Source organism: Varanus komodoensis, unplaced genomic scaffold, assembly GCF_004798865.1.
Source record: "Varanus komodoensis strain SLA01 unplaced genomic scaffold, ASM479886v1 scaffold78, whole genome shotgun sequence".
Classification (NCBI taxonomy): Eukaryota; Metazoa; Chordata; class Lepidosauria; order Squamata; family Varanidae; genus Varanus; species Varanus komodoensis.
In genome coordinates, this window is record NW_025336455.1 from 1,256,954 (window position 1) to 1,277,228 (window position 20,275).

The 20,275-nt window shown below is 55.2% G+C and overlaps 1 protein-coding gene across 1 annotated transcript in view; it reads left to right on the plus strand.

The window, feature by feature from the left end:
* LOC123035272 (zinc finger CCCH domain-containing protein 3-like) overlaps positions 1–20,275 on the plus strand; it is a 111,104-nt gene that overhangs the window by 12,342 nt on the left and 78,487 nt on the right. The window contains exon 2 of the mRNA XM_044453262.1: positions 14,132–14,325. Within this exon, the coding sequence (XP_044309197.1) occupies positions 14,235–14,325 (91 nt within the window). The 5' untranslated portion in view covers positions 14,132–14,234. The remainder of the gene's footprint in view (positions 1–14,131; positions 14,326–20,275) is intronic.

Genomic DNA, 20,275 nt, shown 5'->3' on the forward strand with positions numbered 1-20,275 from the left:
GGTACTTTACTGCAAGGGGCCAGGTGGGAGCAGCCATGATTAGGGGCAGTCCTCCGTCGAGGGGTTGATCCACTTTCAGTCCAGGGGCCAGATTCTGCTTCTGAGAAGCTCTCGGGGCTGCGTTCCAGCTCCGGGGTCCAGAGAGCAGAATGGCTTAGCTGGAAGCTCTTGTGTCAGTAGCTAATCCTTAGGGGAGGGATTTAAAACTTTTAGAATGGGGGGAAACCCCCACAAAAGCTGGAAAACCACGAATGATCGGTGGAAAGCGGGAGTACCGAGGTAAGAGGGCGTTTCCAGAGGGTTGGAGGACCTGGGTGGGCTGGGTTTGGTCTGTGCACAGAGTTCAGCCCCCACCCCGATATTCATGGGCTGCTCCATTAAAGGCTTGAATGGCCGTTTTGGCTGTGTGTGCAACCTTGTCCTGCCCCCCCTGTTCTGTTGCGCCTTATCCTGGTCTCTGTTAGGATCCGAGCTTGGGCACCCCTGACTTTGGATCTGATTCCCCTTTGGATTCTTCCCTTCCAGAGTTCAGAGTAAAAGGGTTACTAAGGCCAGGCTAAGTGTTCAGGCATAGTAATCCTATTAGGCAGAACACTTTAAGGGAGGGGGACCTTTTGGTGAAGCTACTTAATCAGCAGCTGCCCACTCATAAAAAGCTTCCGGTGAGTGCCCATTCCGAGTAAGAGGTGGGAAGCTTCGCCTTCACTCTCCATTGGCTTTATTATGTCATATAGCCAATGCTGATTGATGATGTGACATCTTTGCAGCTTTGCTGTGGTGACAGAGATTCTGAGTGGCCGAGATCGCATCGTTAGCGTGAAGCTCCCTGCTTTTTTCTTTAACATATTGCAGAAAGTGACTGTTTTGCACCGAAAGGGCCTTAATTAAACAAGGGTGGAAGAAGTGGTGGGGGAGGGTGCCACCCTGCCCAAAATGTTGCCTTGGTGCCACAAATGTTTTTACACGAACAGCATAACTGTCTTAGTTATCGCTTGGATAGGGGCTCCTGTGCTTATGTGACTCTCTTTAATTATCACTGTAAAAGAATGTGACTTGCTGGAGCCGTATCCTTATTGTTAAGGATCCTTATCTATTTACTTCTCTAATTTCTAACCTGCCCCATTAGCCATACGGCTCCCTTGATGGGTTACAGCAAAATGCAAATAATACAGAACAACAATTACAAATATAAAGCATTAAAACCAGTATACTGTGCACCACAGTAATGACATGCCCACCGTTCAAATGCACTCAAAGCAAGCCCGTGGGGTGCTGCTCAGTCGGAGGGCCCGCCTTCCCTCCCTCTGCGGCCGCTGGGCGGCACGGCGGAGTAACTGAACAAGGCTGTGGGCCTGAGCATGACTGGCCAGGGGAAGGCCCCGCCATGCAACTGGCCATGCTTGCTGGGGCTGCTGGGTCCCATAGCCCGGTTTCCGTGTACGCATGCACAGGGTGGCGCCCCCAGAGTTTCACAGGGAATTTCTTGGAAAATCCTTGCAGGAAAGAATTTATCCCCTTTTTGACAATAGCATCCTGCATTAAAAACTGGAAAATAATGGCGGGATGGACTTTAAAATCGTGCTTCTGTGTGACTGCGTGTTGTTTTCATGAATGTTTTTTTCTTGTGGTTTGGTCTGTTCCATGCAAGCCTATTGGCTGAGTCTTGTGCTGTGCAGTTCTGACGGCTGCAGCCGAGACAGGGCTTTGGACAAGCAGGTTCTTGCTGCGGCCGCGCCTACTGCTGGTTTGTGTGCACGTGCGCGTGCGCGCAGGAGAAAGTGGGTGATGGCGCGGGCTGAGATTTTGTGTTTGCACCCTGATCTCACTTTCCGCTTGTTTGTGACTTGGCAGACATTGTCGTCGCTTTGCACCTGTGCCCTGCCCTTCCTCTTCTTGCGAGAAACCCAGGGCAGCGTACGGGATCCCCTCCTCTCCATTTTATCCCGATAACAACCACCCTGTGAGGTGGGTCAGGCTGAGAGGCAATGGCTGGCCCAGAGTCACCCCGGTGAGCTTCGTGGCTAAGTAGGGACTAGAACCCAGCCCTCCGCAGTCCGGCCCTCTTTGCCGCTGCGCCACACGGACTCATTAGCGTCACCAGTACCCCGATTCTGCAGCGAGAGTCGAAGCTGCTGGCACTGAGAATTGCAGGTGGCCTCGGGAGGTGTTTAAGGCAGGGGGAATCCCATTACTGCTCCCCTTTGGGGAAAGGCTTACAGGCAAAAATGCTGTTCAGAAACAGCCCTGGATCTCTGTGCAGTGGCATGGGAATGAGAAGCGTCTGTTTCAGAGACTTTTGGAGGAAAAAAGTCATTAGTCAAATGGCTACCAAGGGAGAGCTTTGTGCTGAAATGCGGGATTGTTCCAGAGGTGAGTGCTGAATAGACTCAACCTGTTATGCAGCGGTCCAGGGAATTGCCGAAATTGAGATGCTGCTGCGGAGTTCCTCCTGCGGTCTCTCAGCTGAGCTCCATTTCATGTTCCCATGGAAGGAAATGTGCAGTTAATTTTGGGTCTTCTGAGGCTACCCTAGAAACATCCTCCGATCTCCTTGCTGAGCATCTGTTCTCAGAAGCGAGCCAAGTGCCAGCAAGGGGGACTCGGCTGGCATTTGAGAAGTCTGACTTCCCTGCCTAGCGGTGGATGGAGCCGCGCCAGCTGCCGAGCCTCAGGGCTGTCCCATCCTCAGAGCCGGCCGGGTTGCGCCTGGTGGCCGCCCTCACCTTAAAGGGTACGAGTGTCATCTGTGCTCGGGATCTTTTCTGCCTTGTTGGCACCATTCTGCACCTCCAGACCCATGTTCTGCAGCCCAAAGTCTCAGGTTCTGCCAACAAAGTACGTTTTGTCAAATTCATATCAGTGCTTCACCAAGAAGAGCAGTTGGCGGTGGTTTCTTTTCCCAGAATTTGGAACCTGGGAAGAAGAAGTGAATGCGACTAAGGGAGGGCTTACGTCAACCTGCCTTCATCCAGTGCTCTCCTGATGTGAAGGACTACATTTCCCAGCATCCTTCAGCTAGCCACACTATGATAAGTGGTAGACGCATGCTGAGGGGAGGGATCTGTGGGGAATCTGTTTTGGGGCAGGAATCGTTGACTTCCCTTGGCCTGGCTCCCCGCACTCAAGTCTGCTTACAGTGGCCCGAAATCCAAGTTCCTGGCGAGTGTACCCAGCATCCGCAGGGCACTCCGTGGGGATGCAGCCCCTGTGCTGTGCAGGCAGGGCCCCTCTTGCCCACGAGGTGCAGCTGCTGTTTGAGCAGCCACCTCTGGCACTGAAGAAGGCTGGTTGCAAGGGTCTCGCAAGGATCGCAGGCCTGCACGGCCGCTCAGCAAGCAGCGCCCCTCTTCCGTGCTCCTTGGGCTGTTGCAGCGGATCCCGGAGAAGGCTGCCAGCTGCGCAGCCAGGGGCCCGTGAGGGTTTGGCTCAGCTCATTTTGGAGGACTGGGCTGAGCACAAGAGCTGGCAGGGTTGTCCCAACCCTAGTGAGCAGGTCCTTCACTGTCCATGAACTGCACGCCTCCTTCACAGACAGTTTTCAGTGTATCGGCTAATGCGCAGCCACACTTTTTTCTCTGAAACATTGTGTGGAGACAAACATGAAGGATTCCAGTGGACCCCGAACACCCGCTGTGTCCTAGCCTTTGAACCACGGGTCGCAGCTGCAGCAGGCTAAAACCTTCCTTCCTTTTCTCTCTCTACTTTGGCTGCCGGTGAGTTGCAGCGCCAGCAGCCGCGTTTCACGTAAGAAGCGTTTCCTTTGGCCACACTGGGATGCTCTTTCTCATTCCATCGCGCTGTTTCTTCGTGGAGAAGGATCCAGGAGATGCAGCTGGGCTTCACTCTCGGGAACAGAGGAGATGGATCAGCCCCTTCATGTGCACGTGGACAGGGCTCAGAGGCCCCCCGGTGCCGCTGACGTGCCGTGGCTCAAATCCTCAGCAAATTTACGAGGGGAAGGTCCAGAGGGGTGATCATCAGCTGCCTCTCAAGGAAAAGAAGGCTGTGGATTTGCTCCGTAGCCTAAGTGAAAACTCCGACCCCATGTTCTGTCCCCGCCTCGCAGCATGGCTTTCTGGCATTTGACACTGGACAGTGGCGCTTGGCTTTTTAAAGACACACGCATATGGTGCCCCTCGATTTCCCTAGCCTTCTTTCTTTTTCTCCCCCTGCCATTAAAAAAAATAATTTAAAATTTTGCTTTCCATCCCCAGTTTGGGGGTGAGGGAAAGCCAACTCTCAACCTTGTGTAGTCAAGGTTATGGCGATAAATTCTGTTGCATTGTCACTTCTATTCGGAGTAAATTGGCTGGCCGCTTTCGGGCTGAAGGGAAGATAATTTGCTGTAGTATTTCAAATGGATTAGAAATGGATTTGAAGGGAAAGTTCATGCCTCCCATTACAAAGGCTAGAAAGAAGACTATCTTAAGGCACTGTTCACTTGCTGGCCTTCATTATCCACGCTTAATACCTTTCCTATTTTCCAGCATTAATGAAATTTCCTGTCGGAGCAGGGCTTGCTGGACGGATGGGAGCAGCCTTTAGATCGGAGGGTTTGTGTTGTAGAAAAGGAATTACAAGCCCCTCGTGTTGAGGGCAGACGTATTCTTCAGGTCCTTGGCCTGGCTATTATCTCATTAATTTTATCCTCTCTTCTCAATACAGTTCATTTCCAAAGGCCGTCCTTTCCATTAGGGTAACAATTTGGTGGAGTGCCGTGACACCGCGGCGAATGAAAAGCTACAAGCTGTTTTTTGAAGCACCCCTGCCCTCCTTTCTGGAGGTGTCCTTCCCTCGTGCCCCCACCCCCTGCCTTTGCTTGGAGTCGAATGTTGTGCTCGGCGGTCGGTCGTAGGTAAGGCGAGATGACTGCCACTGTTCCTGTCAGATAACCGTTCAGGCGCCAGTGAATTGGGCTCCAATCTCCGGAGTCACCCTAAGAGGATAACAAGGCCTTTGCGAGGATGCGGAGGGGGCAGCGGAGCCCCAGCCCAGCCCCCTCCTGCTCCCTTTGTGAGAAAATGGCTTTGTACGCAGCCCAGCACAGCCCTCCCCCACCTGCTGCAGCCCCTCCTGCCCCCCCATCCTCTGAGGGCTGGGGGCCAGAGGCCTTTTGCAGCCGCTCGCTCTGGCCGGCCGCAGGACGCTCCTGGTGATCTCCCTTCGCTTTCCGCAGAGCAACAAGTCCCGTTCTTCTCCATGGGCAGCTGCTCTGCTCTGGTTTCGGCGCTGCGCCCTCGCTGCTCTGCATCTTTATCGCATCTCTCACTCCGCCTGTCACAGTGGGATCGCGTCACATGCCCTCGCTTGGTCCATCAGAGAGAGCGTGCCCTCACGCCGCACACCGATTTATCTATTTATTCGGTTATTTACTGAGGGGGAGTTGAGAGCTTAGTTGGGGACATAAAAGGGGATTCTCAGCATGACTTAAAAGCGCACTGTCTCTTAGTCCATTCAAGTTTCCTTCAAGGAAGCCTAATGGCTAATGGGGCAGGATAAAATTCTGATAAATTAGGCTTTAAAAAATCAAAGAGTGTAAACTGAAATCATTCGAGTTACCTTTTTTAAATGCTTCACATTATCTGTGATCATGTTTTTAAAACAAGAACTTGTATGTTGGATATTCACTCTCGCCCACAGAGCCCTGAGTTTCTCCTTGACCCTGGGGCCTGATCCAGCTTGCAGAAGGAGTGGTGCCTTTGTGAGGGGCGGTGCCCAGAGCACCCCCCCTCCCATGGGGCCCTGCACGCTGGGCCGCAGTGGGGACAGGAAGTCTGTCCACGCCCCCTCGGTCGAGAAGGCAGCAGTGGGCTGAGGCGGAGGGCCCAGAGCGGGAGACCTGTGGGCGCGATGTGCTGATGCCGCTGCAGCTGCTCTGGTAGCTTCATTGGTCGCCGCATTTCACCGATGATCTGTGAATTGCCTGGAGGGCGGCTTTTGAATCTTTTCTGCCTACCTCACAGGGTGGTTGTTGTGAGGACAGCATGGAGCGGAGGTCTGTGCAAGCCGCCTTGGGTTCCCCGCAGCAGGGTAGAAATGCAAGATGGTGCTGGGGCGGGGGGGGGGGCTGGACGAGGCCTGCTGCGTCGTCCCTGCCGCTGTCGGCCGGCCAGCGGGGACCGAGCGGCGGTGCAGTTGTGGCCAGATGCCGTGGAGGCTCCAGGCTGGAAGGGCCGCCCTGAATGAAGGGAGGGTGCTGCAGAGCTGTGCCATGCTGGGAATTGAGGGGGCCGGGGGTCGTGTCCTTGCTCTTAGCCTTCCTGGGTAGTGGTGCTGCTTTCACCCATCGGCCGGAAGGCCGCAGGCTCTCTGATTCAGGCTCTCTGATTCCTGTCCTGTCGGCACCTGCCTCCCGGCGTGGGTGCTGCAGGGCAGGTGCCGACAGGACAGGACCGGGGAAGATGCCCGGCCCAGCGCTGTGAGGAAATGAGTGTGGGGCTCACAGCAGAAACGGCCTTGCCCCTGTGGCTGAAGTGCCGGCCGGCCCTCGCGAGCCCCTGTCCGTGAGGCGCCAAGCAAAAGGCCTGTGTGTGGTCGGAGGGGGGCCGGTGGGGCCCTCGCGCCACCCCCCGTGCTGCTGCCCATAGCCCCCTGCCTCCCCGATCCGTTCTCTGCTGCGCCACGCAGGGCTCCATGCCCTTGCAAGTAGGCTGGCAAGCGAGAGGAGACGGCTGAAGCAGGAAGGCCACCCCCTGCCTCCAGCGGAGGGAATGACCCTAAGGGTGGTTGCAGCAGATGGCGGCTGGCCCCCCTCGCTGGCCTTGGCGCCTCCCACCAGGAGGAGAGTGGCCCCCAGGGGTGCATGCTGCAGGCCTGGGACCAGCCTCCCCCGTGGCCTGAGCCATTCTCCCCCTTCCCGGCCAGCGCTTCTTCCCTGCGTTGCTGCTGGTGGGCGTTCTGCTCCTCGCCACTCCCCGCAGCAGCGGGTTCCACGGGACTGCCAAGATGCAGCGCGTGCACCAGAAGGGTGGGGAACCGCGCCACAGGCTGGGCGCTTTCTGCAGAGTGCTTTGGTCCGCAGGTTTGCTGCGAAAGCACGGGATCTCGCAGGGATGCCCTGAGCGCCTCTGACTTGGGAGTGTAACGTTAGAAGTGGCCTTCAGGGGTTCCATGCAGAAGTCTTGGCAAGAGCAAGCGGCGCCATGGCCAAGTCAGTTGGCACGTTTCCTTAGAATGCGCTGTGTGCGTGCGCATGTGTGAAATGTACATTTTAAATAGGAGCAGAACATTTTTTTCACCGTGCAAGGGGGTATAAGCTGTCACTAGGGATTTAGATGTAAAGCTGGGTGTGTGTGCGGGGGGCATATGTGCAGGGGTCAGGCTGGGTTCAGCGTGGAAACAGGCATTTCCGAGCCACTGTTTCAAATCACCCCTAGCAGCCCCTCAGTTAGACTCTTGTAGAAGGAGCACCTGGCTTTCCCTTCTGTCCGTTAAAGGTAACCCACATGTCCCTGGCAAGGGCTGGAAGAGGAGCGTATCCATCGCTATACCTGGTCCTGGATGGGCAGAGTCCAGAGTGAGGCAGAATTGGCAGAACTGGCTTGCTGGGCAGCCAGGAGACTGTGGCCCCTGTCCCAGGGCACCGTCCGAGAGCAGAAGCTGCAGCCAGCTTGCTGAAGCTCCCAAGATCCGGGTCTCTGAGTGCCTGGGCAGCGGGAGACGAGCTGGGAACCCCGCAGGCACAGCCTTGCATCCGCTGCCAGGGGTCACAAGGGCTGCTGTTTGCTGCTGGGCTTGCTGTGGGCCTCTGGCTGGCCACTGTGGGGCTGGGATGGTGGCCCCAGGGGGTCCTTGGTCTGGTCCAGCACAGCCGCAACGGTGGGGCCTAGCAGTGCCAAAAACGCCTCCGAGGCCGGGCCACGGGGGCGGCTTGGAAGGGCCGGGCCGGGACGGGACGGGAGGAGCGGTGGCCTTGTGCAGCAACGCAGCACCAAGGACAGCTCCCCGGGCGAGCCCGAGCCTGGCAGAGAAACCGACGGTCTCCAGTTGCCCGCTGCTCTGGAAGGAGCTGGCGCTTCGGGGGAGAGTGCGGTTCATGCACACCAGCGAGGAAGGGGCTCCCTGCTCCTGGTCCACCTTCCTCCTGGGGCTTCTGCTCAGCCACACGGCTCTCCCCACGCACACTTCCTGGGGGCCGGGCTGCTGTTCGAGCCTGAGCTGCAACGGAGAGGGTCTGAAAAGCCCCCTAGGCCGTGGGCAAATGGGCAACCTCCTGCGGTTAGCCAGCCCTCCTGTGGCAGAGGCGGGATCAGGCCATGCAGAAAGTTGCTCATGCAACCGGTTCTTTCGAGGTGTCTGATGGTGACGACATAGATTCGTCCCACGAGCAGCTTTCAGCCTGAATTTGGGTTGGGGGCCATGGGAGGAAGGGCGCACAGGAGCAAATAAAATGGAGGGGAGTAGCAAGCGTGGCGGCGGGTGGTGGGAGCTGCGGTGCAGGACGCCTGGGGGGCACCAGCTTGGCGGGGCTGCAGTGGGGGCTCGGCCCACCGGTCCACCCTCTGCTCTGAAGGCATCACCGGAGTCGCGGGGTGCTGAGGGGGGCTTGCTGAGGGAGGTGGCCCTTGGTGGTGCTCTGTGGGGGTGTTCCTGGCACCTGGGAGGCAGGCAGCAAGGGCAGCGAGTCCTTCCTCACTGCGCCCGCCTCTGCTCTGGGGAGCGACCCGCAGGATGCACGTATAAGGAGCCCCTCCTGAACGATCAGGGGGTGGAGGTCACGGGCATTTCTGGCTGCCAGCCTCGGGCGACAAGCCATCTTCTTGCTCCCAGTGCTGACGTCCCGTTTGCTGCCCCGGGAAGAGCCCGTTTCTGCCAGCATTTTCTTCCTGCTGTCGCGGTGGTCGGTGCTGAACCCAGGCATTTCTTCTGAAGCTCCGGAAATGCAAGAAATAGACTCCGACGCCACAATGCAGCCTGATTACGTCCTGCAAAGAGTGCTGGGCAGCCCTTTTTCGTGCTGTGTGTAATTCTGATGATCATGGTCTTCATCTATAGGTGTGTTGCCTTGCTTTTAATTCTACCATAATTATTCCTGATTAATTTTCATAATAGGATGATTTTTGGCACATGTCTTGGAGCAGCAAAAAACTTGCACAGCCTACCGGATTTCCTGATCCTCATCTTTATGCAAAAGCCGGCCCAGGTGGTTTGGCATCACAGACAAAACAACACTGAAGCGATCGGGCCGATGGTTGCTCTCTTCTCTGACCAACGTGGCGCAGGGCATGAGCACTTCATTAACTTGCCCAGCCCCGCAGCCAGGAAATTGGAAGCTGCATTTTTGCAGAGCCCGTCCCTTGGCCCTTCTGGCTCGGCTTGGCCTTCCCAGACTAGCAGCTGGGCCTCTCGGGGGCTCCAGGTGGAGATCCTGCTCCTTGCTAGTTGGAGGCTTCAGGGATGGAACCGGGGCCTTTCCCATGCAGGGCTTGTGCTGCTGCCCTGGGTTGCGCCTCCTCTCCTGTGCTGTTTCTTTCTGCTTTCCTGATGGGAAGCTGAGGCTGGGGTGGCCCTCGCTTCATCGTCAGTGTTCAGGCCCGCAGGTCCCGTGCAGCCGCTCTCAGCGGTGACTTTTCTTGATTGGCACCAGCCCTGCTGACAGTTCTATTTCTCCATGCAGTCGTTTGCATTCGTCGACACTTAGTTCCTTCTCCTTGCTATAGGAAGCAACCGTGGCGTCAGAAGGGATCACTTACTGCAGATCACTTACACTTCTTGGGTGTGCATTTCATATAGATCGGCTTTCCCCCCTTCTGCCTTCTGAAGTAGGCTACTGAAATTCGTTGAGATTTCTTGCGTGATAGAATGGGTTTGTTCAAGGAAAAAACCAAGGCCCTCATCTACATATTGGACTTGGCGCAGAAGGAAACCATGTTTGTTCTCTTATGGTTAGAAAGGGTCGTGTTCCTTTTCATGACAGGTGCATCAAACATACTACAGTTCCTTAAACCACTTGCTCTGACCTTATAAAACCAGCGAAGGGTAAATCTGTTGAGATATCATTCCATCACTTACAGTTGTACTTCTGTTGGCTATTAACTCAGTCCTGGTGCAAGGAAATCCAGATTATATGCAGCAGCTCCCTTCAGTTCGGTTCTTCGAACACAGAGCAGCGTTATCTTACTCTGAATGGAGGGGCCTGGTGGGACACGGACGCACTGAACGTTGGAACCTTTTCCAAACTACGATGTCAGTGTTCTCTGTACCACCGTGTGGGCCAGAAGTGCTGGTTTATGGTGGGGGGGGATGTCATGTTATCCTTTGTCCCCTGCATTTCAAAGGATGAGTGCCGGTACAGCACCTCCACACACCCAGAAACCCAAACTGTTTCCCCTTGTCATTCAAAGCCCTCCTGCTGTCCCTCTTTATAGACGTGTGTGTGTTCCCACCTGGACTGTTTGGAAAGCAGTTCTGTGGTTGCTGTTCTGCCAAATTGGCCTGGTTACTTGCTGGAAAAGGCTGTCTGGGACCACACGTGCTTCGCCCCTTAGATTAATTGTGCTTTAAATAGTTACAGATCTAGGAAGGTGGCCGTGGCGAGGGTGTGCGTGCCCGTGTCAGTTCTGTTGTGAATTATCTGCTCCCGCTTCCACTGCGGCTGTGGGCACGCGCCCAAATTGCTGCTACCCGGGGGGGGAATAAGTGCTGTTTGCAAGACACTTTTTAATTATTAGGTTTGCAACATGATAGACGCCCAATATTAACACAGTGGGAAGCACACACGGCTCGGATGCTGCATTGGCTGCGCTGGATTCTGTGTGCTTGAGCTGGCCCAGAGGAGGCAGAAATGCAAACATGACCTGTCCTCGAAAAATAAATAAATATAAATAAAAGGCCCTGGCTGGCATTCTAGTCAGCGAATACTACAGGCACAGCAGAAGGGTACCGCTGCCGCGTGTCCCGGGCACATAAGCTCTGCACACACATGTGCACCGGCCTTTCTCGGAAGTGCGCTGTGGATCAACAGCCCTTTCCACTTTTCTGATATAATTCTCCATCTTCCATCTTTCTGGCCATCCTGGCCTTTCTAAAGAAAATAGGACTGGGCCTGCAAAACACAGTAGGTCTACAGCGAGAGAACCGTTGTTCCCTGCCAACTTGAAATTCCCATGCAGATTCATTTTGAAAGGAAACATAGAATTGCCGTCTAATTTGTCATGCTTGTAGAACTGATCCACCCAAAGTTGGCTGCCGCTGCTCTGGTAATTTTTAAAAAGATCAACCAACAAGTAAATAGTACGATGTGATGCCGGAGAAAAGCAGTATCCGCAAGCAGGCCATGCAATGAACTGGGCCAGGTGTGCCAGCAAAGTAGGCAGCCTTTTTTCGGGGGGTGGGGGGGGGATCTGTTTGCTTTCTCTAGAAAAGGATTTCTTGAGTGAAGGGGATATCCCAGTCTGATTGCTGGAAGAAACGATCTTGGACTTCCCTCTAAAGGTCGCCGTCATAGCCTGTTTAAGAAGAAATGTGAATATTGGGTGATTGGAAAGGACAGGCGACCACTTGGTGATGTTCAGTCATGCAGTTAACCAAGATTGTAGGGAAGTTGGTGTCGATCTCTTCAGTGGGCAAGCACAACGAATTCGGAGCAGCAAGTACGAAACGGTGTAGCACACACGTGCAAAAGAGAGACAGGTTGCACTTGGAGTGCGGAACCTGTTGCTGCAACCTGCCAGCGGGAGCATCAGATGGTGCTGTGCAGCCCACAGACGCCTTACCTGCTGGGTCTTTATGGCCTCGGATTGCTTTTCCCAGCAGGTCGTGGCTTTCCAGGATGTTAGGACTCGGAAGGCTTCCCCGTCCCCTGCTGTCTGGCTCCTTTAAACTGGAGATTCTGGGGGTCAGTCCTGAGGAGGGCATGCAGTCCGATCCGTTAGTAGTGAGAGTGAGCAGCAGACTTAGACCTGGGCCCTGAGGCAGATAATTTGCTGAGAGAGGGAGGGAGGGAGGGAGGGAGAATGGACATGTATGCAGCCTTTTCCAACGGTGTGGCTTCTTTGATCAGGGGGGAGGCTTGGCTTTTGCTGAACCCTTGTGTGGAGCTCCTCAGGGACACTGAGCATATGCCAAAGTCTAGGAGTCCTCGAAACACCTTGGGAAAGGTATTCCTGGGGGTTTCTTTCATTTCTGAATGCGATGCATTTCCTTTGTGCCACAAGGCTGTGCGGCGCCTCAGCCGAGCAGCTGAGGAGCCCCAGTGAAGCCAGCAGGCCCGAGAGCAGTGCCCTTGCAGCGGCCTTGCTCCACGTGGCAGAGCGCGCAAAGACGCCTCCGTGCGGCACCTGTGCCCCCAGCCCGGCTTGCCTGCCGGGGCTCCCCGGGTGGCTGGAAAGGAGTGGGTGTGAACGCGGGTTCCTGTGACAGTCCCCACGTTCTTTGAGCGGCTCCCAAGGGAGCTCCCTTTTCTTAGCGCAGGTGAGAACCTCGGGCAAATGCGCACCTCGCTTCCGTATTTTGGGGGAGCCCCCGCGTCAGCCTGGAACAGGGATGCTTGAAGTTGCGCGTCCACCTCCCCTCTCCTGCGTCCTCGCCTCCTTCAAGCGGGCCTGCGATGTGGTGAGCGCTGCCTTCCCACATCTGTGCGAACTCCCAGGCACAGTGGATCGAGGCTGGTAGCCAGTGGCAACAACTATATTAGAATGAACTTGCCATGCTAAGCACTAATAAACGTAACAATTCTCTTTTCCTGTGCCACGCATCTTCATTTAAGGCAATGCTGCCCAGGCGTTTGCTCTCTGCTGATAGGAGAGCAGCCCTTTCGTCTCCATCCATTCTTCAGCTGGGGCTGTGGTTATGTACTTTCAGCTAATAGCATGATGAGCATAGTTTTGTACTAATTCAGAATTAGATCTCTCATTTGCATAAACAAATTACTATTTGGATTAGTGCTAAATAGTTAAGACAGCTGATACTGGAGAAGATTTGATTTGGTTGGAATGGCTGTTGGCATAATGTGGGTGTGTGGACTTTGGATGTCAGTGGGCATTGTTAGAGATGCAAAGTCAGCCTGTGCGGGCAGAGTTGTCTGTAGAACCCATAGACATCACACCAACATTTTATGTAAAAAGAGGAAGAAGATTCTAGCCCTCATGATTGGGCAGAGGAACTTGAGATCTTGCATATAACTTCCAGGGAAGTCTCTGAAGCGAAGGCAAGGCAGTTGCATGACGCAGCAAGGCTCCGTTTTCCCAGTCCTCCCGGCTGCTGTGGAAGCTTGCATGGTGAAGTGTTTGTGAGTTGGGAAGCTTATGACTCCAGTTCTTTTTCTGCCATATCTTGCTCAGGGCCTAAGCAAGCTATTGACTTTGTTCAGACAGCACAATAACTCCAAGGGTGGGGTATGAGTTGAGTGTCAGTTATCATTAAACTATTGTCTTTTTGGACCATGGGTTACCATGTTGTCTGAACCCAGCCAAGATGACAAACCACAGTTCACAAGCCAGCAATAAACCTTGGGTTCTTTTCATGGGTTGTTCATGGTTAGCAAGCCATGGCTTGTTGGTGCAGCCAGGTTCACCCAACACAATCATCCATGTTTCAGCATCAGCCCAAGGTTCGAGCCAGGCTCCACCCTTGAGCGTAGTTTATCACGTTGTCTGAAAGCACAGCCGCCTTCCTCCTCGTCTCCCGTATGAGGAGAAACGTCTCCCTGTTGCACAGAGGCGTCATAAGGCTCTGAGGGAGAATGTGGAGCACCAGAAGGGGCAAAGCGGCAGGGGCCCGTGCCCACTCCTCGGCATCTCTAATTAGAGGCTCTGGGGCAGCAGGCTTGGCGAGCGCTCAGAGGAAATAGAGGCTAAATGCCTTGAAAACCTGACTTCCGGGAGCAGAATAACAATGCAGGTTGCGTGCAAGTCTGCAGTTTGCTGTGTTTCTGGAAGACCTTCTTCTTGCTAGGATTTGGGGCTGCCTGGTTTTCAATTCGCTCGGGGAACTTGGTTACAGGCAGTTTTTTCAGGCAGGCAGGCAGGAAGGATGCCTGGGTGGCGCACAGCTGGCAGGCTGTGAAGGGCCGCTGGGGCTCCACGAGCACCTTCACATGCTGGACTAGCCAGCCTGCCAGCAGGCGTGTGAGAAAGTCCCGAACGAGCGTGTAGCTGCTCACCTGCTCATCTCCGTGGTGTTGCCTTTGCAGGCCTCTGGTGCCCAACCGCAGCTGTCACTCTCCGCCCGGGAGCAAGGGGCAGCCGTCGCAGTACCGCTGGAAGGACAAGGGGCTGCGCTGCATCGGAGGGATCATGTACAGGGTGTCGGCGAACAAGCTCGCCAAAACCTCCAGTGCTCCGGCCAGGAGTGGAGAAGCCCCGTCTAGGAGCCACGCCAGGACAGGTAGGCTGTGGGCCCAGCTGTGGGGTTTGGGATGCATGGACTGGTGAGGACGGAGCTGCTGGCCCTCCCGCCTGGGGTGGTGGGGAGCAATTGCTGGCAGGAGTGGCCCTGCTCCAGATGCGAAAGCCGATTCCTGACCTTCTGCTGCTTTCCAGCTTTGTTTGAGTTTGCTAGATTGTCGTTTCATATTTCAGGCCGTGTGCCCCGGAGCTGAGCTTGCTAGCTGCATGCTTATCAAGCAAGCTCAGCTCTTCCACAGGCTGATTAATATCAGCTTTGCGGGGCCTGTGTTTTATATTAAAATAGCGCCTCTTGCATGGCATCGGCCTCTTGGTAAAATAGTTTAAACTTCACTAATCTTGAGTGGCTTCGTATCCCAAGTTGCCAGAATTGCAAGCAGTATTAGCATTTTTTTCCAGAAACTCAACAGAAAAACCTTAGAACGGAAGGTGTGCAAACAAGACTCAGGCCTGGTTTGTTTTTAGCATACTTTTGGGAATAAATGCATTCGGTACACCATTATTTTTTAAAAAAAATCTCCCTCTTTTAACAGTTGACTGGCATGTGGAAGAGACATGAGGACATGTTCATATCCTAGTTGGTACATTGTTTTCCCTTTTTTTCTTCTCTCACGCTGCCAGAGAAATGCTGCACACTCTTACAAATCCAAGTATGTTTTGTTTGCCCCTTGTAACTGAGGAGTGGTCTGAATAACCAGGGGAGCCGTTTCCCCTAAAATACCCTTCCAGTTTCCCTTGACCTCCAAAATCATGTGGCTAGTTTCTGGATTCGAAGCAGCTCACACGGAGTGGAACTCAGTACCCAATTCACGTTCACGGCAGACTCTTTCAGAGGAGGCCCTCCACGGACCCACTGTATGCCCGTTTTAGAAACAGCAGTAAGATCTTTCTGTCGGGGCAGGAACTTGATGGCCTGCGTTCCGGTCAGGCCCGGCAGCTCAGGCGTTCCCTCGCAGCGTGGATTCCCCTAAAATTATATTTCAAAATCAAGGCAGCCTTACGCATCCCCGGCGATTCTACTCTGAGGGTCCACGCATGTGTACAAGTGGGCCAGGTTACACAGCCCTGAGAGGCGGGGGGCCGGTTTGCAGAATACAATGACCCATTTTGGGTCACTGAAGCCAGAGTGAGGCCGCCGCGTACGCAGAATGTCTGTCGCTGCCATTTTGAATGCCCAGGCCTTGCTCAGAGCCCGCCTTGGAGTGCAGATCTGGTGAACAGCCTTAACCAGACCTTACCTTGCACTCAGTCTGTTCGTGGTCTGTTCAGCTCTCTCGTAACCTATGCTTGGTGGGTTCACTGAGAAGAGGAGACTCCAAGGTGACATAGAGGTACGTGGGGGGGAGCCACATGGAGGTGGGTAGAGACACGTTTTGCCCTGCGGAGGAAAGCAGGACGCGCTCAATGGAGCCAAGCTCAAGGAACCCAGGTTCCATTTGGATGCCAGGAAGCACTTCCTGACAGTTAGGACCCCCAGGTATGGAATGGGCTTCCCCGGGAGGTGGTTGAGGCCCCATCGGTGAGGGTGTCCAAGGATAGGTTGGACATGCACATGGCGGGCATGTCATGAGTGGAGCCAGCTGGAGCCAGGGGTCAGACTAGATGGCCCGGGAGACCCCTTCTGACTCGCTCTGTTTCCGTGTTTCTGTGTTACTGGCAGCCGCCAAACAGAGGTTGGACAAGCAAGGTGGAGAGCTTTAATAATTTAATAATAAGCCACAGTGAGATGTGCAAACCAAGTCACTGGTTTGGGGTGTGGTACCTGGATAATAATTAAGCAGGGAGCTCCAAATCAGTACTAGTCAGGATGAAGGAATGATGCCCCACTGGGGGAAAATGTTGTATGGTCCCTAGAAGGAGTGAAGAGTGTTTCAAAGGAAGGCTTCCTTGGTGTTCCCTGGCATAAGTCGTCCCTTCAAGGGATGGGAACGTGCAGTCCTTTGGGACGGAGCAGCATGCCTGGCACTCTGGATTCGGCTGAGAGCGCCTCTGGGGGGCCATGGGGGTGGCATGCAGCATTCTCCTGGTAGCTCCCAGTCCCTCTGAGGAACCGTCCCCATGCCTCGCTTTCCGGCAAGTTTCCAAGAAATCCCAGGGCTGTTGAGCTTCTGAAGGTTGGGGCTGGAAGGCAAGAGAAGCCCGCTGGGCTACCACGGGCCACGAGGTGGCCAGACCCTGCCCTGCAGGGCTCCACCGATGCTTGGGTTGCCCAGCCTCCTTCAGAGGTGCCTGCCAGCGCCCAGCTGGCTGGTTGGCAAGGGGCCACCATCTTTTCTTACTTCAGAACGCCGAGGTTCTTGGCAGTGCTTTTAAAAGATTGCTGGAGGGGGAGATTTCAAAAGAGCAGCGGCGGCGCTGGCTGCTGTCAGATACTGGTTCCAGAAAGCCTTTGCCCAGTCCTGTTGGGGCCTGCCCGCAACACAGCTGCACCTGTGCGACCCCAGCCTGGAGAAGGAGACGGGTGGCGGCTGTCTTTGCCCTCAGTCGGCTGCCTTGCATGGGGAGCATTGCTCCCTCGCCAAATGCAGAGTGAATGTCTCCCCCCACCCTGGGTTCCCTGCGCGCCGTCGCAGTGCCTGTTTGCAGGATGACTCTCCTATGGGGAAAAAGCTCAAGACGCACCTTTTCCAGGGGACGCGCACTTCTGGGTGAAAATAGCCATGGGAAAGAGGGCATGGAAGCGTGGGTGTGCCCGCCGCGGCTCTTTTCCGAGCTTTTTGTCTCAAACGGGACTTGAGGATTTTTGGTTTTGTCTTGGTCTTGTTTTTCCTTTCAAAAAGCACCCCAAGGCAAGTTTCTTCCTCCAGGCCGCTGCTTAATGCTCTTGGGAGATAGATTACCCAGAAAAGGATGCTTCATCAAATTCAGCCCCCCAGTATCTCCTTCTCCACTATTATCTGCACGCTTTTTAATTTTCCATCGGCAGCACCCAGCGAGTTAATCCACGGTTTAAGTTAAACCTCCACCCTCTTCACCTGCTGAGATGAGGTGCCGTAAGCATTTCTCCTCGCTCCTCTCCCTGCTCTGCCTTGCGCCTAATTCTCAATTTCCTCTCTCATGCCTTTTACCAGCAATGCGGGGAGTGGAGCAAGGCAGCGGAGGAGCAAGTCGGAACCGTCCGCTCTTTGTTCAGGTGTTGCTCTGCCTCTTAATTTCTGGGCAAGTGCCTGCAACTTCCTGAGCTCATCTGCTGACGGGGTTTCTGCATCCGCCCAAACCTCTTGCTAATTCCCATATTAAAAATGCCCTTCTTCTTGCTTAGTATCTCTTCTGCTGGGCAGTGTGCTGTTTTTTACTATTATTTTTAAATCTTCCTTTCTTTTCTCATCTGATTTTTTTCCCAGGGATGGGCTAAATAAGGAAAAATTAGATGCAGATTGTTGTTGGTTGTTCATAATTAATTTGAATGATGATTGGTCCCAAAGAGCTCCCCTTGGCTGTGAAATTGGGGTACTTTTGGGGAGCTCTGCAGAAGCATTTCAAATCTGATTATGCCCCTAATCAGGAAGCCCCAGGTGTGCTCTGACTTCTGTCTATCATACCTGGTTCATTTCCTCTGAGCAAGCAGGCCTGGGGAGGAGGGGGGGACTCCCTCCCTCCCGCCTGGGCACGGACACTCTGCAGGCTGAAATCCACACCTCCCTTTCTAAGGATTTGCTGTGCTGGAGATAATTGCTTGTTATTTTTCATTCCTTAGCCTCTTGCCAGGGTCCCTGTGACCAGCCCCCCGCGTTCGCATCGGCTCCTCGCCGTTGCGCCGGTCGTGCAGTGTTCGGTAGAGCTGCGTGCAGCTTTTCCAGAGCTTCGGCTGCCCGGAGCTGCCGCGGGCCCCTTCCGTCCATTTGGCTGCGCGTTCTGTGCCCCAGCCGGTCGTGCATCCCTGGCAGAGGGAGCAGCGCGACGGACGCCCGGTGCACGATCCCTTGCTCCGTTGCTTCAGCTGGAGAAGACGCGCGTCCTTGCCGGAGACCCTCCGCATGCAACGGGCTTCCGCAGGCCATCTTGGGCAGTGAGCCTTTGGCCGCTGGGCAGTATGAATATGAAATAGATAAAATGAATGCACAGAGCAGGGGCCTGCAGCTCGCTTGTGGGGGCCTCGCTACCTCCGCTTTCCTCTCATATTGCTATTCCATCTACACATCGGTTTTTTCACACACATTTCCAAATGCTCTGCCACCTCCCCTGCGGTTAAAATAAGTCGATGAGAGCAGCAGCGCAGCGGTCCATAACAGGATGCCTCAGGGATGAAGGCAGCGGGGGGCGAATGGGGACGTTGCCGTAAACCGCCCGGAGCGCTTCGGCTGCGTGACGGTGCAGAAACGAAAACGGGCCCCAGACACGTGTCTTTGTAGAAGCACGTTGACGGAGTAGGGAAGGAGCAGGCTCTGCCGGGGGCGGGGGGGGGGGGGAACAGCTGCCACCAAAAAGCTCTGGACACACGGCTTCTCGAGCCAGTGCAGGGCCTCCGAGGCCGATCAGACGCTCAGGCAGGTCATGGGATGAGGGAGCTCCATCAAGCTGAAGGCCCACGCTCTCTGCGCTTCCCCATTCCTGGGTCAGCTCCTCTGGGGGATTCCTTTGCACAGGAATGAGAAGGAAGCACGTGGCAGATCCGGGTTGGTATTCGTGCACTCGAACAGGGCTGGTGATGCATGGGCCGCTGGTGTAGCGTCCCAGTCCTGACGTAAGCCGGGCGGCCGTGAGGAGGCCCTGTGGATCAGGCCCAGGCTCCGCCCGGTCGAGCACGGCCTCACACGGGGCCCACAAGCCGCTCGTGGGGACTCCCGGGCGGGGCAGGAGTGCCGCACCCCCAAGCGCACACCCCTCTTCAGCCATGTCGCTCTGGGCCAGCCGTTACCTCTCGCCCTGCCCTCCTCCACAGGGCTGTTGCGAGGGCGCCATGCCATCACCTCATGTAAGTTGCCCAGGACCCCTTGAAGGAAGGGGCAGATGCGTCTGTGCATCTGGAATATTTTTTTCCCTCCATTCCAAAGATTAGAGCAGCTGCCGCTCCTCGATGAATATGTCAGGCAAGGCCGACTGCCTCACTTTGCCGCTCTTGCATCCTGCTGCTGGCCCAAGTCTGGTCGAGAGAGAGGGTGTGTGACCGGGCTTCAAGGTGGAAGCCTTTGCACCCAGGGGCCCGGGGCAGTTCGGGCTCTCTCCCAGGGCCAGCAGCCCACGGGGCTCCCGAGGGACCCACCGGCGAACGGGGGGCCGGCATCCATGCATGGGCTGTCCGGGCCTGCCGGGGCCCAGTGGGGCAACGCGGCCTGGCGCGGCCTGCCTTCCCCTGAGGCTCGGACGCGGGTCGGGAGCAGCCGGCGGGGCGTGCGCAAGGGGGCAGGCGCTCGCTTGGCTGTTTGATTTGGGAAATAACACTATCCTTTCCCCCAACAAAATGGTGCCTTTCCCCAGAGGAACGTGTTGAGCCGCAGAGGCGAACTTCTGTTTCACTCCAAGAGCTGGGACAGCGCTATGACCCAGTTGTCTTTACAGCACGAAACTGCAGGTACCGAGAGGCCTATAAAAATGTTATTTATTGCAGCTGGCACTTTTTCCTCTACCCTGTCCGGAGGATCGAACCATCTGTAAAGCATGGCTTGTGCTGGGGAGAGAAATATGTAAGCTGTGCCCCACAACTGAAGTAACACGTGTGGCTGTCTAAAGTGCCCCATGGATCCCACCACCAGCACTGGCTGCCCCATGCATAGCTGGGAAAATAGCCCCCTTGCTGCCCCCTTTCTTCCTGCAAGCAGGAGACAGAGAGGGCAACCCACGGTCTGCCAGAGGTACCGGCCAGACTCAAATCGGCAAGTATGGCACAGATCTCTCCTCTCCCGTGTGTGCAGAGGCAGCTTTCGCAAGGGCATAGTGATCCCATGCACCCCACTGGTTGTGTGCCTTTCCCATCCCCATCGCTTGGGCCG